Source organism: Silurus aristotelis, assembly GCF_946808225.1.
Source record: "Silurus aristotelis genome assembly, chromosome: 8".
NCBI classification, from domain to species: domain Eukaryota; kingdom Metazoa; phylum Chordata; class Actinopteri; order Siluriformes; family Siluridae; genus Silurus; species Silurus aristotelis.
Window position 1 is genome coordinate 5,078,636 of NC_139581.1, and position 16,600 is coordinate 5,095,235.

The following is a 16,600-nucleotide window of genomic DNA, read 5'->3' on the forward strand; positions in this document are numbered from 1 at the left end:
ACATTCTATACAGTTGTGTACCTTCAACATTGAGATAACAGTTTGGGGAAGAACCATATATGGATGGAAAAGTCAGGTGTATTGAAGCAAGTGCATTCGATATTAATATATTATAGATATATGATAACATATTCAAACCTTCTGAAAAATCAAATTTGAGAATGCAACATCACCTTGGAAAGAGTCAGGGATAACGGATGGCCACATGATGAATGGATGAAAATAATGGTCAGAAAATGTCAATCTTTAGGTTAGAGATGACTAGAGGTCGACCGATTTTTAACATTTGTTTATGAATCGGCATCGTCCGTGTACGTTCTGTGTATAACTCTTTAATACCAGCAGGTGGCAGTAGTCTGTATTTGGCCTCCAAACAGGGAAACCGTGAGAGGTATAACTGTGAATATATAAAGCACGCAGTGTTTACACCTGCCGTTATTATTTAAGAGTTAGATTTTATGAGATGAAGGGGGAAAGAAATGATCATCATACAGTATATCGTCCTTCGGATGCCCTGAGAAAAACCCATATCGGTCGACCTCTCGACGTGACTGACAACCCTATGACATCATATTTTTGAGGAAATTTTTAGTTTATCAAAGTTCTATATTAATAAAGGTGTTGATTGTTTAGAAGACTCAAATGACACTTCTTTCACTCAAACACTTTATTTTTTTGCTGTCCAAGCAAATCTTAGCTTTATTCCTAAATGCCCTAGGTCGCGGTGATAACGGTGTGAGAATGCTGTCACATTATTTCTCAGCCCCAGGTTTTTAATGAACATAAGCACCCCTAGTGGGTAAGCATGCGAATTACAAAAGGTCTTTGAACATGAGCTGGAGAGATCCCACAGCTCTGGTGGGCATGAGGAAGGAATTCTGGGCACAATGTCAGAGCCAGGCAGCACACTTGGGGGAAATTGCACTGGTAGGAAAGTATGCGCTCAAACACAGGTTGGGAGATACAGGGCGATAATTCATTAAGGAAACCGGATGGTGAGTTGCAAGTGCGAAATGTTGGATGGCTGAAGGTCCACTGTTTGGTACAGAATTTGGGAAAAACCAGGGGAGTTTAGCTTCCAAGAAGTGAGCATAAGCCATCTGATGAAATGTAAGGGAGGTGTGTGATAAACAATCCCTTTTGTACAGAACCTTAACAGTCTCTCTGTTCTGACACGAATCCAGGAACCCTGCCACTGTGCCTTAAGCTTCATATGTGTTTGGGTCACAACCATAGTACACAACCATACACAGAGCTCATAGCTTATTTAAGTATTTGTATACATGACAAACAGAGTTAAATTTATTGTATGTTTTAAAAATGGTTTTATCAATTTTTTCTACTGAATTTGATGTGTTATATAATTTGTACCTACACTGTAGCACCTTTTTACCAGGTACGTGACTGGAGTAATTACTGCACTCATTGTTTCCAACTAGAACTCAGTCATGTGTCACACCTGATTTATGGCACCGTCATACCTTCATAACTTTCCACCTAGTCAGTCGCAGACATTTTCAAACCTTTCCCGTCAGTCATGTCACCTCATCTCATCTCATCTCATCTCATCTCATCTCATCTTCAGATCTTGGAAGACTAACATTGCTTTGTTTACAGGTTTCTGTTTATCAGAATTTACAGTATGAGAGCTGAGTCTAGCCTAATGCAGACTCTGATTCATTCTCATGCCTGGTTTGAGTTATGCAGTTTGGGGGGGAGTTTTGGTTGCAGACATGTCTGTAAAAACTGTATCTATTTCCTGTAGCCTATTATCCTCTTCATCACGAGGGTCTAGTTTACCTTAAAGCCATTTTCGGAATAGAGGAGTAAAATACATGAAGTGGTTTATAAAGAGAAGCTGCGTCACTTGGCTTTTATTGGAAACCCAATACATAAACACGGAGCTGTAAGAGAAAAAACCCCACTGTGGCACAGCATGGGCTGAAGTTCAGGTTTGTTATACCAGAATGTGTAAATCGGCAGGTTTACGCAACACTACAGATTGGATTACTGGTAGCAGGTAGCTTTGATCTAAGTTATGTTTTAACTATGACTGAATTCGTTTGCCAGGAAAAGTTCTATACTTTTATATGTATATATATATATATATATATATATATATATAACTTTCTTTCAGCTTCTCACGTTAGGGGTCGCCACAGAGGATCCTCCGCACGTTTGATTTGGCACATGTTTTACGCTGGATGCCCTTCCTAACGCAACCCTCCCCAATTTATCCGGGCTTGGGACCGGGACTAAGAGTGGCTGGGGATGGTTCCCTGACCGGGGATCGAACCCGGGTCGCAGCGGTGAGAGCGCTGCATCTTAACCACTAGACCACCAGGGGACCTATATATATATATATATATATATATATATATATATATATATATATATATATATATATATATATATATATATATATATATATATATATATATATATATATATATATATATATATATATATACAGTGAGGAAAATAAGTATTTGAACACCCTGCTATTTTGCAAGTTCTCCCACTTAGAAATCATGGAGGGGTCTGAAATTGTCATTGTAGGTGCATGTCCACTGTGAGAGACATAATCTAAAAAAAAAATCCAGAAATCACAATGTATGATTTTTTAACTATTTATTTGTATGATACAGCTGCAAATAAGTATTTGAACAACTGAGAAAGTCAATGTTAATATTTGGTACAGTAGCCTTTGTTTGCAATTACAGAGGTCAAACGTTTCCTGTAGTTTTTCACCAGGTTTGCACACACTGCAGGGGGGATTTTTGCCCACTCCTCAACACAGATCTTCTCTAGATCAGTCAGGTTTATGGCCTGTCGCTGAGAAACACGGAGTTTGAGCTCCCTCCAAAGATTCTCTATTGGGTTTAGGTCTGGAGACTGGCTAGGCCACGCCAGAACCTTGATATGCTTCTTACAGAGCCACTCCTTGGTTATCCTGGCTGTGTGCTCCCGGTCATTGTCATGTTGGAAGACCCAGCCTCGACCCATCTTCAATGCTCTAACTGAGGGAGGGAGGTTGTTCCCCAAATCTCGCAATACATGGCCCCGGTCATCCTCTCCTTAATACAGTGCAGTCACCCTGTCCCATGTGCAGAAAAACACCCCCAAAGCATGATGCTACCACCCCCATGCTTCACAGTAGGGATGGTGTTCTTGGGATGGTACTCATCATTCTTCTTCCTCCAAACACGTTTGGTGGAATTATGACCCAAAAGTTCTATTTTGGTCTCATCTGACCACATGACTTTCTCCCATGACTCCTCTGGATCATCCAAATGGTCATTGGCAAACTTAAGACGTGCCTGGACATGTGCTGGTTTAAGCAGGGGAACCTTCCGTGCCATGCATGATTTCAAACCATGAGGTCTTAGTGTATTACCAACAGTAACCTTGGAAACGGTGGTCCCAGCTCTTTTCAGGTCATTGACCAGCTCCTCCAGTGTAGTTCTGGGCTGATTTCTCACCTTCCTTAGGATCTATGAGACCCCACGAGGTGAGTTCTTGCATGGAGCCCCAGTCCGAGGGAGATTGACAGTCATGTTTAGCTTCTTCTATTTTCTAATGATTGCTCCAACAGTGGACCTTTTTTCACCAAGCTGCTTGGCAATTTCCCCGTAGCCCTTTCCAGCCTTGTGGAGGTGTACAATTTTGTCTCTAGTGTCTTTGGACAGCTCTTTGGTCTTTGCCATGTTAGTAGTTGGATTCTTACCGATTGTATGGGGTGGACAGGTGTCTTTATGCAGCTAACGACCTCAAACAGGTGCATCTAATTTAGGATAATAAATGTAGTGGAGGTGGACATTTTAAAGGCAGACTAACAGGTCTTTGAGGGTCAGAATTCTAGCTGATAGACAGGTGTTCAAATACTTATTTGCAGCTGTATCATACAAATAAATAGTTAAAAAATCATATATTGTGATTTCTGGATTTTTTTTTTTAGATTATGTCTCTCACAGTGAACATGCACCTACGATGACAATTTCAGACCCCTCCATGATTTCTAAGTGGGAAAACTTGCAAAATAGCAGGGTGTTCAAATACTTATTTTCCTCACTGTATATATATATATATATATATATATATATATATATATATATATATATATATATATATATATATATATATATATATATAAAAATTTAAAAAACCCCATTCTTGTGACAATTCGTACAAGTTTCAATAAGCAAAGGCGGTTTATACGTTTGTTATACGTTTGTCTGGTGTTACTGTGTTAAATAATAGCGTTTAACTGCGTTTTAACTGCTATAACATGGTGTTTCTCTGTACAGTGCTACATTTTACATCTATGCCATTTATAACTATGGGGTTAAGGGACTTTCTTTGGGGCCCAGCTTGGTGTTGCTGGGATTTGAACTCCAAAGCCTAACGCCTTAACCATTACGCTACCACTTCCACTAAGCTAAATTCATGCAAAGTACTTAGCATATGGTGTGGAAGTAATACCCTGACCAAAAAACGTAACTCTCATTCGTTATATTAAAAACAGCTTGCCACTGGGTGTGTATTGAGTTAACCTTGAAAGCTACTTGTATATATGTATATTTGTATGGGTCATAACTCTTTGGCAGCGGCGGATCTTGTGTGTTGAATGCAATACCAAGGCTATTATACATTACATAAGGAATACAGGATTAAATCGACACAAGCCATTTCTTGTTAAAAGTTCAATAACGAATGTCGTGCCATGTTGCGCAACACGATTTTTCCTATAACAGCAAGACCCAACCTGGTCCAAACATCAGATTTTTTCCCACCATTTATAAAGAGTTATAATGAATCATTTAAGACATTTCCAAAACAACATAGTTTCTTGGTAATACTTGCATCATAACAGCTATGATAATTCATTAGCTCATCATTCTCTATTTATTCTTTCGTTTTCCTTAATAAGACCAGAAATATGCAGCTTGTCTGATTAGAGGGAAAATGGAAACAAGGGCAAATTCCCCTGCCGTGAAGACTGCTGGAAAATGATAACTTACACTTTATGAATATGAATACAGCAGAACCTCGATTCTCGCGACCTTTTCATTTGGAACCGGACTGAGAGTAACTCGCGAAAAAAATCTGATAGTTTGTGGTTTGAATGTTTGGAGTAACATTTCAAAACAGAGTTTGTACTAATAAATGACATAAAAATGTTTAAAAAAAATATTTAATTATTGTTTTATGCATTTAAAGTAGTAAATAAATCATTTATGACAAGTAATTCACAATTTTTGTTGTACATGTACAATTCCTCTTATAAAGACTGTATAAGACTGTAGAAAGATCATTACTTATAATCACACACTCCTGTACTCATGTTAGTTCTCACTCTCCAGTGTTCTGTATTGTTGAAAGATTTATGATCAAACTCTTGATGTCACCCAAATGAGGATGGGTTCCCCTTTTGAGTCTGTTTCCTCTCAAGGTTTCTTCCTCATTACATCTAAGGGAGTTTTTCCTTGCCACAGTCTCCACGGCTGCTCATCAGGGATAAATACACACCATTCACATTCACTGTTGATTTCTGTAAAGCTGCTTTGAGACAATGTCTCTTGTGAAAAGCGCTTTACAAATAAACTTGACTTGACTTGAAAAAGGATCCATCAAAACCTCAAGATTTTTTGTTACTCGCGAGGGGTCACAGAACGTAACCCCCGCGAGTATCGAGGTTGCACTGTATTGCAAAGAGCGGAGAGTAAAGACTCCTTACATGAATGTATAATAATACGTCCACAAACTTGGAGGAGGCCTGAGGTCCAAAAGTGTTCAATAAGGATGACAGAGATTTATAGCAGGCCACTCAACCCATGTAATGCATATCTAAATAAAGCAGGTCTGGGTCTCCTAGTTCAAGTGAATTTAAAATGTTATACTACTGCATCCAAAGGCATCATATACAACTGTGTTCCTTCGGCTTTGCGATCACAGTTTGGGAAAGAACCAAATATGGCTGGAAAAGTCAGGTGCCCCAATGCTTTTGTCCATAGTATGTATGTATCTTCTTCTTCTTTAGGCGTCTCCCATTAGGGGTCGCCACAGCGGATCACCCGTCTCCATACCCCCCTGTCCTCTACATCTGCCTCTTTCACACCATCTACCTGCATGTCTTCCCTCACCACATCCATAAAACTCCTCCTTGGTCTGAATATAGTCAGTTATAAGTGAGGTACTGATGTTCAGTAGGGTGATGAGGCCTGGGGTGCACTCAGTGTTGCAATTCATCCTAAAGCTGTTAAATAGGATTGAGATCAGACTAGAGCAGGCCACTGAAGATCTTCCACTCTAAACCATGTAAAGAATATCTTCATGAAGCTGGCTTTGTGCACAGGGGAAATGTCATGAACAGGTTTGGATCTCATAGTTTAAGTGACGGGAAAGTTTGATATTAGCATATAATATCCAATGGCATTCTGTATACTCAGGACTGAATTGTATCGTATTATTTAAGTTATAAATGAATACGTTCTTAGAAAAAAGAGAGAGAGAGAGAGAGAGAGAGAGAGAGAGGAAGTGAACAATGTGCATTTGTGCTGCACCTCTACTAACAATTAAGCTGTTAGTGTTTACTCCTGGTGCCTTTTTCTGTGTTATATTTCTCATAATTCGTTAATTTCAGCTTCTGTCTTGGCAACTTGTGCCTCAACCCATTAATCATTTATCCTCTGTTTACCTCAGTAGGGCCACTAGGAAATGCGTACAACAGCTTTCTCACTATGCAACTGTTGCAACAATTATTTCAAATGCATTTAATGAAGGAATCTTTAACACACACCTTCCTTCCAATTAATCATGTTTGTGTAATAAGTAAATATATAAATATACTGCACCGATGATATTAGATTCAACCTACAGCCAGAAGCTACTGCTATAGATGCCGAAGCTACAAAATCCTTTCTGAGCAGGAAGAGAAATTAGTTTAAATAGGGGTTTGGAGCAAGCCGTCATGTTTGGATGCTGATTTGTGCAGTTAACAAAGCTGTCTCTTTGACTTGAATGGAATCCTCGGTGGCATTTTGCGAGCTGCTTGTGCTTTGTCCTGCTTGTATCGTTGGATTGTTGTGGTTTTCGCCCACGTCCAGTGATCCAGTCGAGCCACAGACATCGGGCTGGCGTGTGAGGAGGGCACAGCGAGCTTACACAGACCGGGACGGTGTGAGCATGCTGCACAGGCAGCCACGGAGCGCACTGATTCACTGGATGCTGGTTGCCTGGGCGTGAGGTCATGTTTTCCACATTTTTTTAAACAGCCTACGCTTTTTTCTTTCGTTCTTTTCGACCTCTTCTTGCTGGAAATTTGCTCCCAAATTTTCCCTCCAGGACTTCTTCCTAGCAAAAAACGTCAGCATTTAGCATCATTACTGTAACGAGTCATTCAATCTCTTTTATAAAACTACAGTAGAAGGATGACACCGGGTCACGAGTTCGAAGATACGACTCCGATGATGACGACGTTTAAGTTTGATTGCTTCAGACAACGGGAAGGTTTAAAAAAAGTCGCAAGTTACGACATGCCACTGTGGCACCCAGCCAGGACGGTGCTGCCAAAAAAATGTGTTAAAAGCACTCGGAAAAAGAGCTGCAGCAGTTTTATTGGGAGAAGGAAAAAGGGGGTGGGGCTGAGAGCAAGTCAGGGAGGGGAGTCACTAGGGGTTCATGTATATGACTGCAGGAAGAGAGAGGAGTTCTTAAAAAAAACCCCGGAGAGGCAGAGAAAGCAAGAGGGGCTGAGCGAAGGGAAAGAAGCAGATGAGATCAAACAAAGCAGAAGAAGAAGTAAAAAAAAGGAGTGATCCTAGAAAGTCAGAATAGACATGGTTTAATCATGGTAGCAGAGCTGCTCCAAACAGAACACTCATGAAAATTTCTCGTAAGTACCTTTTTTTTTAATTAGATGATGTTGAAATTTCGAGAAGGAATTATCTCCACATGCTTCTGTGGAAGAAAAGCAGAACGAGATGTATGGCTCTTGGCTCTTACCTGAGACTGGCGCCTATTTCTAAGTCTTACAATCCATCACTATTGGCAGATGCACTGTGTCATCACTTTTTCAATACAAGCAAAGTTTGCAGTATCTGACTTCTTCTTAGTGTTGTATAATGGATTGAGTTTCTTATGCAGTTGCGGTAAATTATACAAGAAATGCGTTTTGGAGGTCGAACAACCCACTCAGCATTTTTAGGCATTATCCGAGCGATAGAATGGGTTGTTCATTGTCTATCTATCTATCTATCTATCTATCTATCTATCTATCTATCTATCTATCTATCTATCTATCTATCTATCTATCTATCTATCTATCTATCTATCTATCTATCTATCTAATCTATCTAATCTATCTATCTATTAAAAAAAAAAATATATATATATACTGATTACAATAAAAAAAGATCTACAAATATATGTAGCATTCCTGAACTGTAAGTTGTGAGAACAAGGTGATGTCATTATTTAATCCTAATATTTGATTTCTCTGAATGATAAACGCCATTATTTGCCATTCATTTAGATTTAACATTTCATTATTTTGACTCAAAAACTTGCTACCATTTCTTATACTGTATTTGACAACTTATCGATTCTATTATCCATCGAATACTTTGTCATTTTTGACTTCAAGATTATTATTGACACCATATGGAATAAGGTTTGTCCATATTTAGTCCTTATTTGCTGTTAGAAAAACCTCCACTCTTCTGGGAAGATGCTCCACTAGATCTTAGTGTGTGTTTGTGGAGTTTTGTGTGAGATTCGTTCAGGTAAATGTGTGCTAGTAAAGTCAGGTAGTGAAGTAGGAGAGGTGAGGAGGCCTGGGGTGATGTTCGAATTCATCCCAGAAGTGTTCTATAGGGTTGAGGTCATAACTCTATAGCAGGACACTCAAAATCCTCCACTCCAAAGCATATCTTCAGGTTTGGGTCTCCTAGTTCAAGTGAAGGAAAACGTTCATTATTTCACATCCAGAGACGTCTGATATAATTCTGTACCTTCAATTTTGTGGTTATAATTTGAGGATGAAATACATATGGCTGAAAATGTCAGTACTTTTTGCCCGTATATTGAAGTATAATGACTTAAAATTGCGTTGCTGTGATTTTCTTCTTATACTATACCCTTATTCAGGTTCAGGTACATCAAATCCAGAAAGTTAAAATAGATGTTGAGACTATTATAATTTTTGTCTTGTGAATTTGGCGGTCAAAATAAGCTGGAATCTCAAAATACCCTAATAGTGACCTTTTCACAACATTTTTACCGATTCAGACCTTGTGTACAGTAGAGAATTGTCTAAGACTAATATGTACTCTTCCTTTTATTCACTCACACAACCCAGTCTGGATCCACGTGATTAAATGGAATGCATATCAATGACACCATTGCGAGTTCGATCTGAATTGTTGCTTGATTTCAATTAGAATGATTTATTCTTTAGTCTAGGTCCCACTAAGATCCCACTTTGGGAACTTATTATTAGTAGTATTAGTATTTAATGACCATCTAACACACCATCAGGCCGATGTTCTTGCGTTTAATAGTTTCTTAATAGCTTAAATTCTATCTGTTATCAACCGTAGCTAGCCATTCATTCATCTCCAGTAAGAGCTTTGTCCTGGCCATGGTTGAACAGTATCTGAAGCCTGTCCTGGTAACACTGCGATTTATCCTGGACCAGACAGTGCATCACATGACTCCTAATTTAGTCAGAGACAGTTTTCAGCAGGATAGGCTGTGGAATGTGGATAGGAATTTTTGATAAAGTGCTCCAATGAAGTGGTGGTAAATCGCTTATATCCCTTGAAAATTTTTTTTACATTTCATTTCAAGCACAAAAGTTGGATTATGGGTATTTATAAATGATAATTTTTTAATTGATATGATGTATTGCTTGGCATCCCGATTGCATATGTAGGGAACACTGGTTGAACTGGACACCAGTCTGTCACACAGCACCAAACACACATTTCCACCTTGAGGCAATTGAGCATTGTCAGCCCACATACTGGCATGTTTTTGGAAGTTTGGAAGGACACCAGAACCTCGCATGGAGAACATGAACATGCAAAACTCCACACAAATAGAAACCTGAGCTCGGGATTGAACAGTGGAGCTGCGAGGCGCCAATGTGACCTGCTGCACTAGCATGCTGCCTTTGACACTATCCTGACCCCTAATTATGGCACATAGTTCTCTTCCCTGAGACATCGCAACAAGAGGGGGAGTGTGAACGCAGGATGGTGGGGTATATGGTTACAGAATGTATTACATCCCCGATTTCTCAGCTCAGGTTTACTCTCACAATGACTTGAGACAGACTGAGAGAAAAGAGGCTGCATCCGAGTTCAGCGAGACTATTGGCTGATGGTGTGTTTGCTCTTAGGTGGTGACCCAACAGGCGTCTGGCTGAGGGTAGGTCACAGTTCATTTGTGCTCAAGGACGTCGCTTTGCTAATATTTGCAGAGCGGAAAAAGTTCTAGCGTCGGGTCGAGATAAACATTTCCACAAGCCTATTTTAAACTCTCAGAAAAAGCAGGCATGTCTAAACATCCCAGGTTATTGATGATTCTTTTGGAAACAGTGAGACAACATGCATCGGATGGACAATAATCATTGTGTCAATGAGTCCCAGACATGGTAAACACCCTGACATAATCCTGTGGGTCTTTTCCTTTTCCAGAGGCTCACGAGGTTCGGGGTGTGGTTGTAGTTTGAACAATGCCAGGAGAAGTGTATGGTGTTGGAGAGTGGGTTTTATGTTCTCTAAAGTCTTTACCAATTTACACCACATGATTAAAAAGGAAGAATCTTCACCAGGTCTATCGGTTGTTGTGTGGTTTCTCTCTCTCTTTGTTCGTTTATGCGGTTGCGCTCAGCTTTTCCACTTCCCTCTTTCTCTTTTTTCCTTTTCCTCACTGTTTCCCTCATTTTTTTATTTATTTTTTATTTTTTTATTTTTTTGCTATAACTCGGAACGTTGTTATTGTCCAAACTGGAATCGTCCTGTTTTTTTTCTCCAAACAGCTCAATAATGGGCATAAAAAAACACAACCTTGGAGGCTCCTGAAGTAAAAGCCCTGTTTATTAATGACTATATTTGCACTGATTGTATTATTTGGAGGTGGTACAGCGGTGGTAAAGTTCCTGAGTAATCCTGAGCTTGGGTTACACTCTGAATGGATGGTTTCGTCCTTTCTGCCTAGATGTTCCAGTCGGTTCTCCAGTTTCTTCTCAACCCCCATAAAGTTTTCACTTGGATTAGCTGGGAATATGTGTGTGCATGGTAGGTTCCTGTCAGGAACTAGCACCCCATGATGAATTGACCCAGCAATTGTATTTGATTGTAAAGCACTTTTAACAATTGAGTTTCGAGACTTTTCCACTCGTTTGTAGTTTTTCCCCCAAACTGGTACTACAAAGCTGAAGGCACACAATGTATATGATGCTTTTGCATGCGGTGGCATACAATTTTCCTTTCACTTGAACCAGGAGACCCAAACTTGTTCCAACATGACAATACCCCTATCCACAAAGCCAGCTCCATGAAGATATGCTTCACATGGTTTGGACTGGAAGATCCCCTGCTATAGAGCTCCAAACCCTATTGAATAACTTTGGGATGAATGTGAACGCTGATTCAACCCCAGGCCTCCTCACCTCACCTACATAAGTACCTGAATTTACACCTTGGTGGCTGAATGAATCTCACACAAATCTCCAAATCACACTTTTAAAATCTAGTGAATCATCTTCCCAGAAGATAGGATTTTATTATAAATGCAAATGGAGTGGATCCAAAACCTGGTGTTCCCACGAACGCTATTTTATAGAACATTTAAATAAATAAATGTAATAAAAAAAATATTTAGATTGAATTTTGGTAGCTAAATGACCTAAATCATGACTGCACTACAGTAGATTCCTATGTGTTTTGGAGAAATCATTACCTCAAATCCGTTTTTCTGGAAATTGCTAACAAAATGCTAAGACATGCTAAGCTTCATAAACTGTTTCTGACTAAAAAAAAGACCACAAAGGAATCATCTGATTTTGTTTTTGCAGGTGGTTGACACACGATAAACGCATCTTCCTCCTGCGTGCTCACACGCACAATCCATAAGCCCTAAAGCACTCGTGACTCACTTTGTAGCTCTGCGAAAACACTTAAAGCAGCCATTGTTTTTTATATTTACAACAGACCGGTTCTGTGGTTCAAACGGGTGTGACAAAGATCCATTCGGTGCGTCAATCAGTGTCCCCCTGGGAAAGTGTCCATAATGGGCTATAGTTTTAAAGAGTATCAGATCTCTCCCTGAAGATATGTGCATGTCATTTACAAGATCTTCAAGCGCTTTTGTTGAACCGCATAGCATTCGAACACTGACAGGAAGAAAGAAAAACAGACCAGATCTGGCTCCGAACTAAAAATAGTCTTGGCGCTCTGGCCCCTTTTTCGAGGAGAACGCGAGTTGTGTCGGGTTGATGTGTGTCGTTAATGAGAAATCTTGTTTGGAGAACCTAAAGTGGTCGGTTTGAAAGAGCGAGACGGAGTTTCCATCACATCACAGCATGATAAAATGTCATGGAAAAAATAAAGGACATTGGTGAAGACTACATCTGTTAGTTTTTACGATGATGTAACGTGGAAGAGCGTTGGGATTTGTTTGTCTCCACATGCGCTGGATTGATAGTATGCATCGTGTTCTATAGTGTATTGTTCCCAGTCTTGGATTTTGTGTGTGTGTGTGTGTGTGTGTGTGTGTGTGTGTGTGTGTGTGTATACTCAGTTTGTATTCAAATGCCCTGATAATTTAGGAAACTGAAGTGAGAAACAGTGGTAACTATACATACACTATATGGCAAAAGTATTGGGACACCTGACATTTTCCAGCCATATGTGGTTCTTCCCTAAACTGTTACTCCAACGTTAGAGGCACATAATCCTATGACATCTTTAGATGCTTTAGCATTCAATTTTCCATGCATTTAAACTAGGAGACCCAAACCTGCTCCAGCTCCATGAAGATATGCTTTACATGTTTTGCATTGGAACATCTCCTGTTATAGAACTCTATAACCCTATTCCAAAATCTAGAGGAACATCTCAAAAAAGTTATTATAAGAGAAACTGGGGACAAGGTTTGGCAAAGAAATCACATAAAAATAGTCAGGTGTCCACAAACTTTTGTCCATATATAATATAAATGTAAAAAAAGCATTACAGTGGATTGTTGTATATAATTAAAAAAAGAATCATTGTTTTTTTTTTTTCTGTTGCAGAGATCGAAGCAAAGGAAGCTTGTGAGTGGCTCCGAGCTGCCGGTTTCCCGCAGTACGTGCAGCTTTTTGAAGGTAACCCACGTACAATCCCCATGCCAGCATAAAAAACAAGAACGAAAAAAAAGTCCCAATTTAAAAGCTAAATGAAACTGCATTTAAGTTTACTTTACAAAAAAAACGTTACAGACTTTCGAACGGCACGTGACGTCACTGCTTAATTAAGCGTCGTCTCAGACCGATCGTTTGGGATGGAAGTGAAAAATCAAGCGTTTAATAGCGACTCAAGTTCGTTCGTTCGTTCATGCATTCGGAGTGACTCATTGTTATTTCATTTACACAGCTGCTGACTGGGGTCTGGAAAACGAAGTAACGTAAAAAGACAGTACTTTAAAACTTTAAAGTGCTGACGGAAAGGAGGACGGCATCTGGGCAGCGTGACTTGTTCTAGTTTAAAGTTACAATCCAAACATCCTACAGTTTGACACGCTCGAAGAGAAAGGGCATGGGAACAAACTCGTTTCATCAGCGCTGCAAAAACAGTCTTCGGCCTAAAAACCTCAGTGGCCTATCCGTCTCTGTAACGAGAGGCTTCGTCCTGCTTAAAGACACTAGATTAAACTAAGGAGATGTAGGTATGGGGTACTAGAGGGGTCTACCTGTGCATTAATTTCAAAATTATTACTTTTAAAGTCTTGAAAATGGATTTTGCCTAATTGTACATTACAAAATTAGTTTTTCCGGATTCTCGAATCTGATTGGTCAGAAGATTTTTTATTAAATAAATGTAGCAGTAGTTATAGTACTATTATATACTAACGCCCCCATGTGGCTGAATGAGCACAAATCTCAATAAGCACACTCTAAAATCTAGATCATCTTTCCAGAAGAGTTGACTTTATTATATAAGCAAATGAGGGCTAAATGTGAAATAAGATGTGCAGAAACTACATATGATTCCTGCTGTCAGGTGTCCACAAATGATTGTTGATATAGTGTATTTAAATCATATATTATATTAAACATTAATGGGAGGAGTCTCCAGTGTCAGAGAAAGATGAAACACTTTTTGGTGTTTATTTATTATTATTTTTTAAATAAGACGTAATTAAAGAAAAATAATTGGTTTTATTGTTGTATTGGCGAATCGCACTCATATAAGATGAAAACACTTTTCCATACAATTGAACGGTAAAGAAACAACGCTGGATGCGTCACATTAACCCGCTGATTATTTTACTAATAATATGCAAATAATATGCGAGTACTGATATCTAGAAATATGCTGAATCACCTTTCATTAATTTCAAACTTAAAGTATGTAACAAAACATTAGCGGCAGTTGGGTGCAAAAGTTTGTATACCCCTCGGACCAAATTACAGAAGACGTTACAGAAATGCTTTTTTACAATAAGTTAAGATTTTATACGCTTTTTAATTATTTCAAACAAAACTGTCGGGTGCACAAATCAGGTTCATATGATTGTGACTTTGGTTGAATGTTACTTTTTTATAGTGAGGGGGCTTTTACAATTACACACAGATATTCCTGTATTCAAAATATTTGTGCTTCCTAAGTTGTTTATGTGGAAAATTCATGCAAGATTTAACATGATGATCACTGTAAGTCAAAAGTGAAAAAAAAGTGACCGTTCTTGGAAACAAATGTGGATCCTGTAGGGTTCATTGGACAGGAAATGACTCCAAGGCTTCTCTCAAAGAGAATCCCAGGTTTTTACACACAAGCCTTAATCAGATGGAACCAGCTGAAGAACCCTTCAGGCTTTGTTATTACTAATATATTATGCAGAATGTTCAAATGGAATGTTTTGATGGACCTTTAGACGCAACCACACACCATGATTCATTCGTTTCCATCAGAAATGTTTCTACCTACAGAAGCGACCGACTTTACGAGAGAGACAGCACATCTTTTCATGTGCATTGCTTTGGAATCTTTGAGAGGAGCCTGGCTGTGGTTATACTTTAACGTGAAACGCAGGGCTGTTTCCTCCGAGAGTGAAATGGGCTTGGGGGGGGAACACTTAATTGCACCCATGGAATGTTATTTTTTAGTAGGGTCTGGATCTGGCCGTGCCATTGCTGTTGCACAAGCTTGGCACCGTGTTTCATGTAACACGTAATGCTTGCCTAAGGTCCAAGTTTATTATTTTTTTTAAGGATTTGAAGGGGAGGACTTGCCTTTTTTAATTAGCATGCAGATTTCCAAAACAACTTAGCTGCTTTTGGCTATCATTCGCTTGTGGAAAGAATGTAGTGAATGAACCATTTATCCAGGATCAATTACGATACAATACATAGCTTGTTATCAGAATGAGGAACAGCAGATTTATAATGCGCTGTCATCTTTGCTGTTTCTTTGTAGATTCACAGTTCCCTATCGACATCACGCCTGTGAAGAAAGATCACGACTTCCTGGATAAAGACCTCGTAGAGCCTTTATGCCGGTAACAAATGTTTTTTTTATGTTCATTTTAAATTAAGGTGCAGGTTTGGAGAAATTCAGCTGTTTCTTGATCTTTCCCTCTTTGGACCAACCTTCATTTTTACCCCCAACTCTTTTTTATTTGTTCATTGCACTTGAATCATTTTAATAATATAATATAAGTATAGAGTGCTACATTATAGACAGTAGTGTGTGTATATTAATCCTAATATTACTACTGTAAGGAGAGTAAAAGGAGAAAACGTGTAAGGAAAAGAAAGGTGGAGGAAAATGAATCACAATATTGAAAACAACAGAAAAAACATCAGGAACAAGTTACAGCTCTACAAGAAAAACTCCCTGAGATGATGCGAGAAAGAAACCTTGAGAGGAACCAGACTCGAAAGGGAAAAGGGGAAATGGCATTGGGAATTAGTGAATTCACTACAGGATCTTTTCTATTCATTTATTTCTGGACATTTGAACATTTATTATGTTTACAGTCATTGTCAGGGTCTCTGATCATAGTCAAAACAGTATACAGTATTTACCATGATCTGTTACATCATATAAGATATGGGGTTGCCATTGCCATGCAAAGTCTCCATCAATGAACAATTGAGTACTTCAACAATGATGGAACAACAATGATTGGATATTTGGGTTCACCCAGATGAGTGGGTTCCTCACAGAGTCTGGTTCCTCTCAAGGTTTCTTCCTCGTACCATCTCACTACGTTTTTCTTGCCACTCTTTGAATTTAAGAATTTATTTTATTCCTTAAAGCTGTTTTTGGGACAATACCCCTTACTCAAATCGCTAATACAAGTACAACTGAATTAAGTTTGGTTGCATTTG

At 39.0% G+C, this 16,600-nt stretch overlaps 1 protein-coding gene across 7 annotated transcripts in view; it reads left to right on the plus strand.

Annotated features, from left to right (window-relative positions):
* Positions 1-16,600, plus strand: part of stard13b (StAR related lipid transfer domain containing 13b) — a 126,572-nt gene that overhangs the window by 94,041 nt on the left and 15,931 nt on the right. For 6 of the 7 annotated variants that reach the window (XM_083547796.1, XM_083547797.1, XM_083547798.1 and 3 more), the window contains 2 exons: positions 13,301-13,372; positions 15,684-15,765. In XM_083547796.1, the coding sequence (XP_083403922.1) occupies positions 13,301-13,372; positions 15,684-15,765 (154 nt within the window). Of the gene's footprint in view, positions 1-7,328; positions 7,895-13,300; positions 13,373-15,683; positions 15,766-16,600 lie in introns of those variants that run through there. The other variant, XM_083547802.1, reaches the window with a different exon arrangement.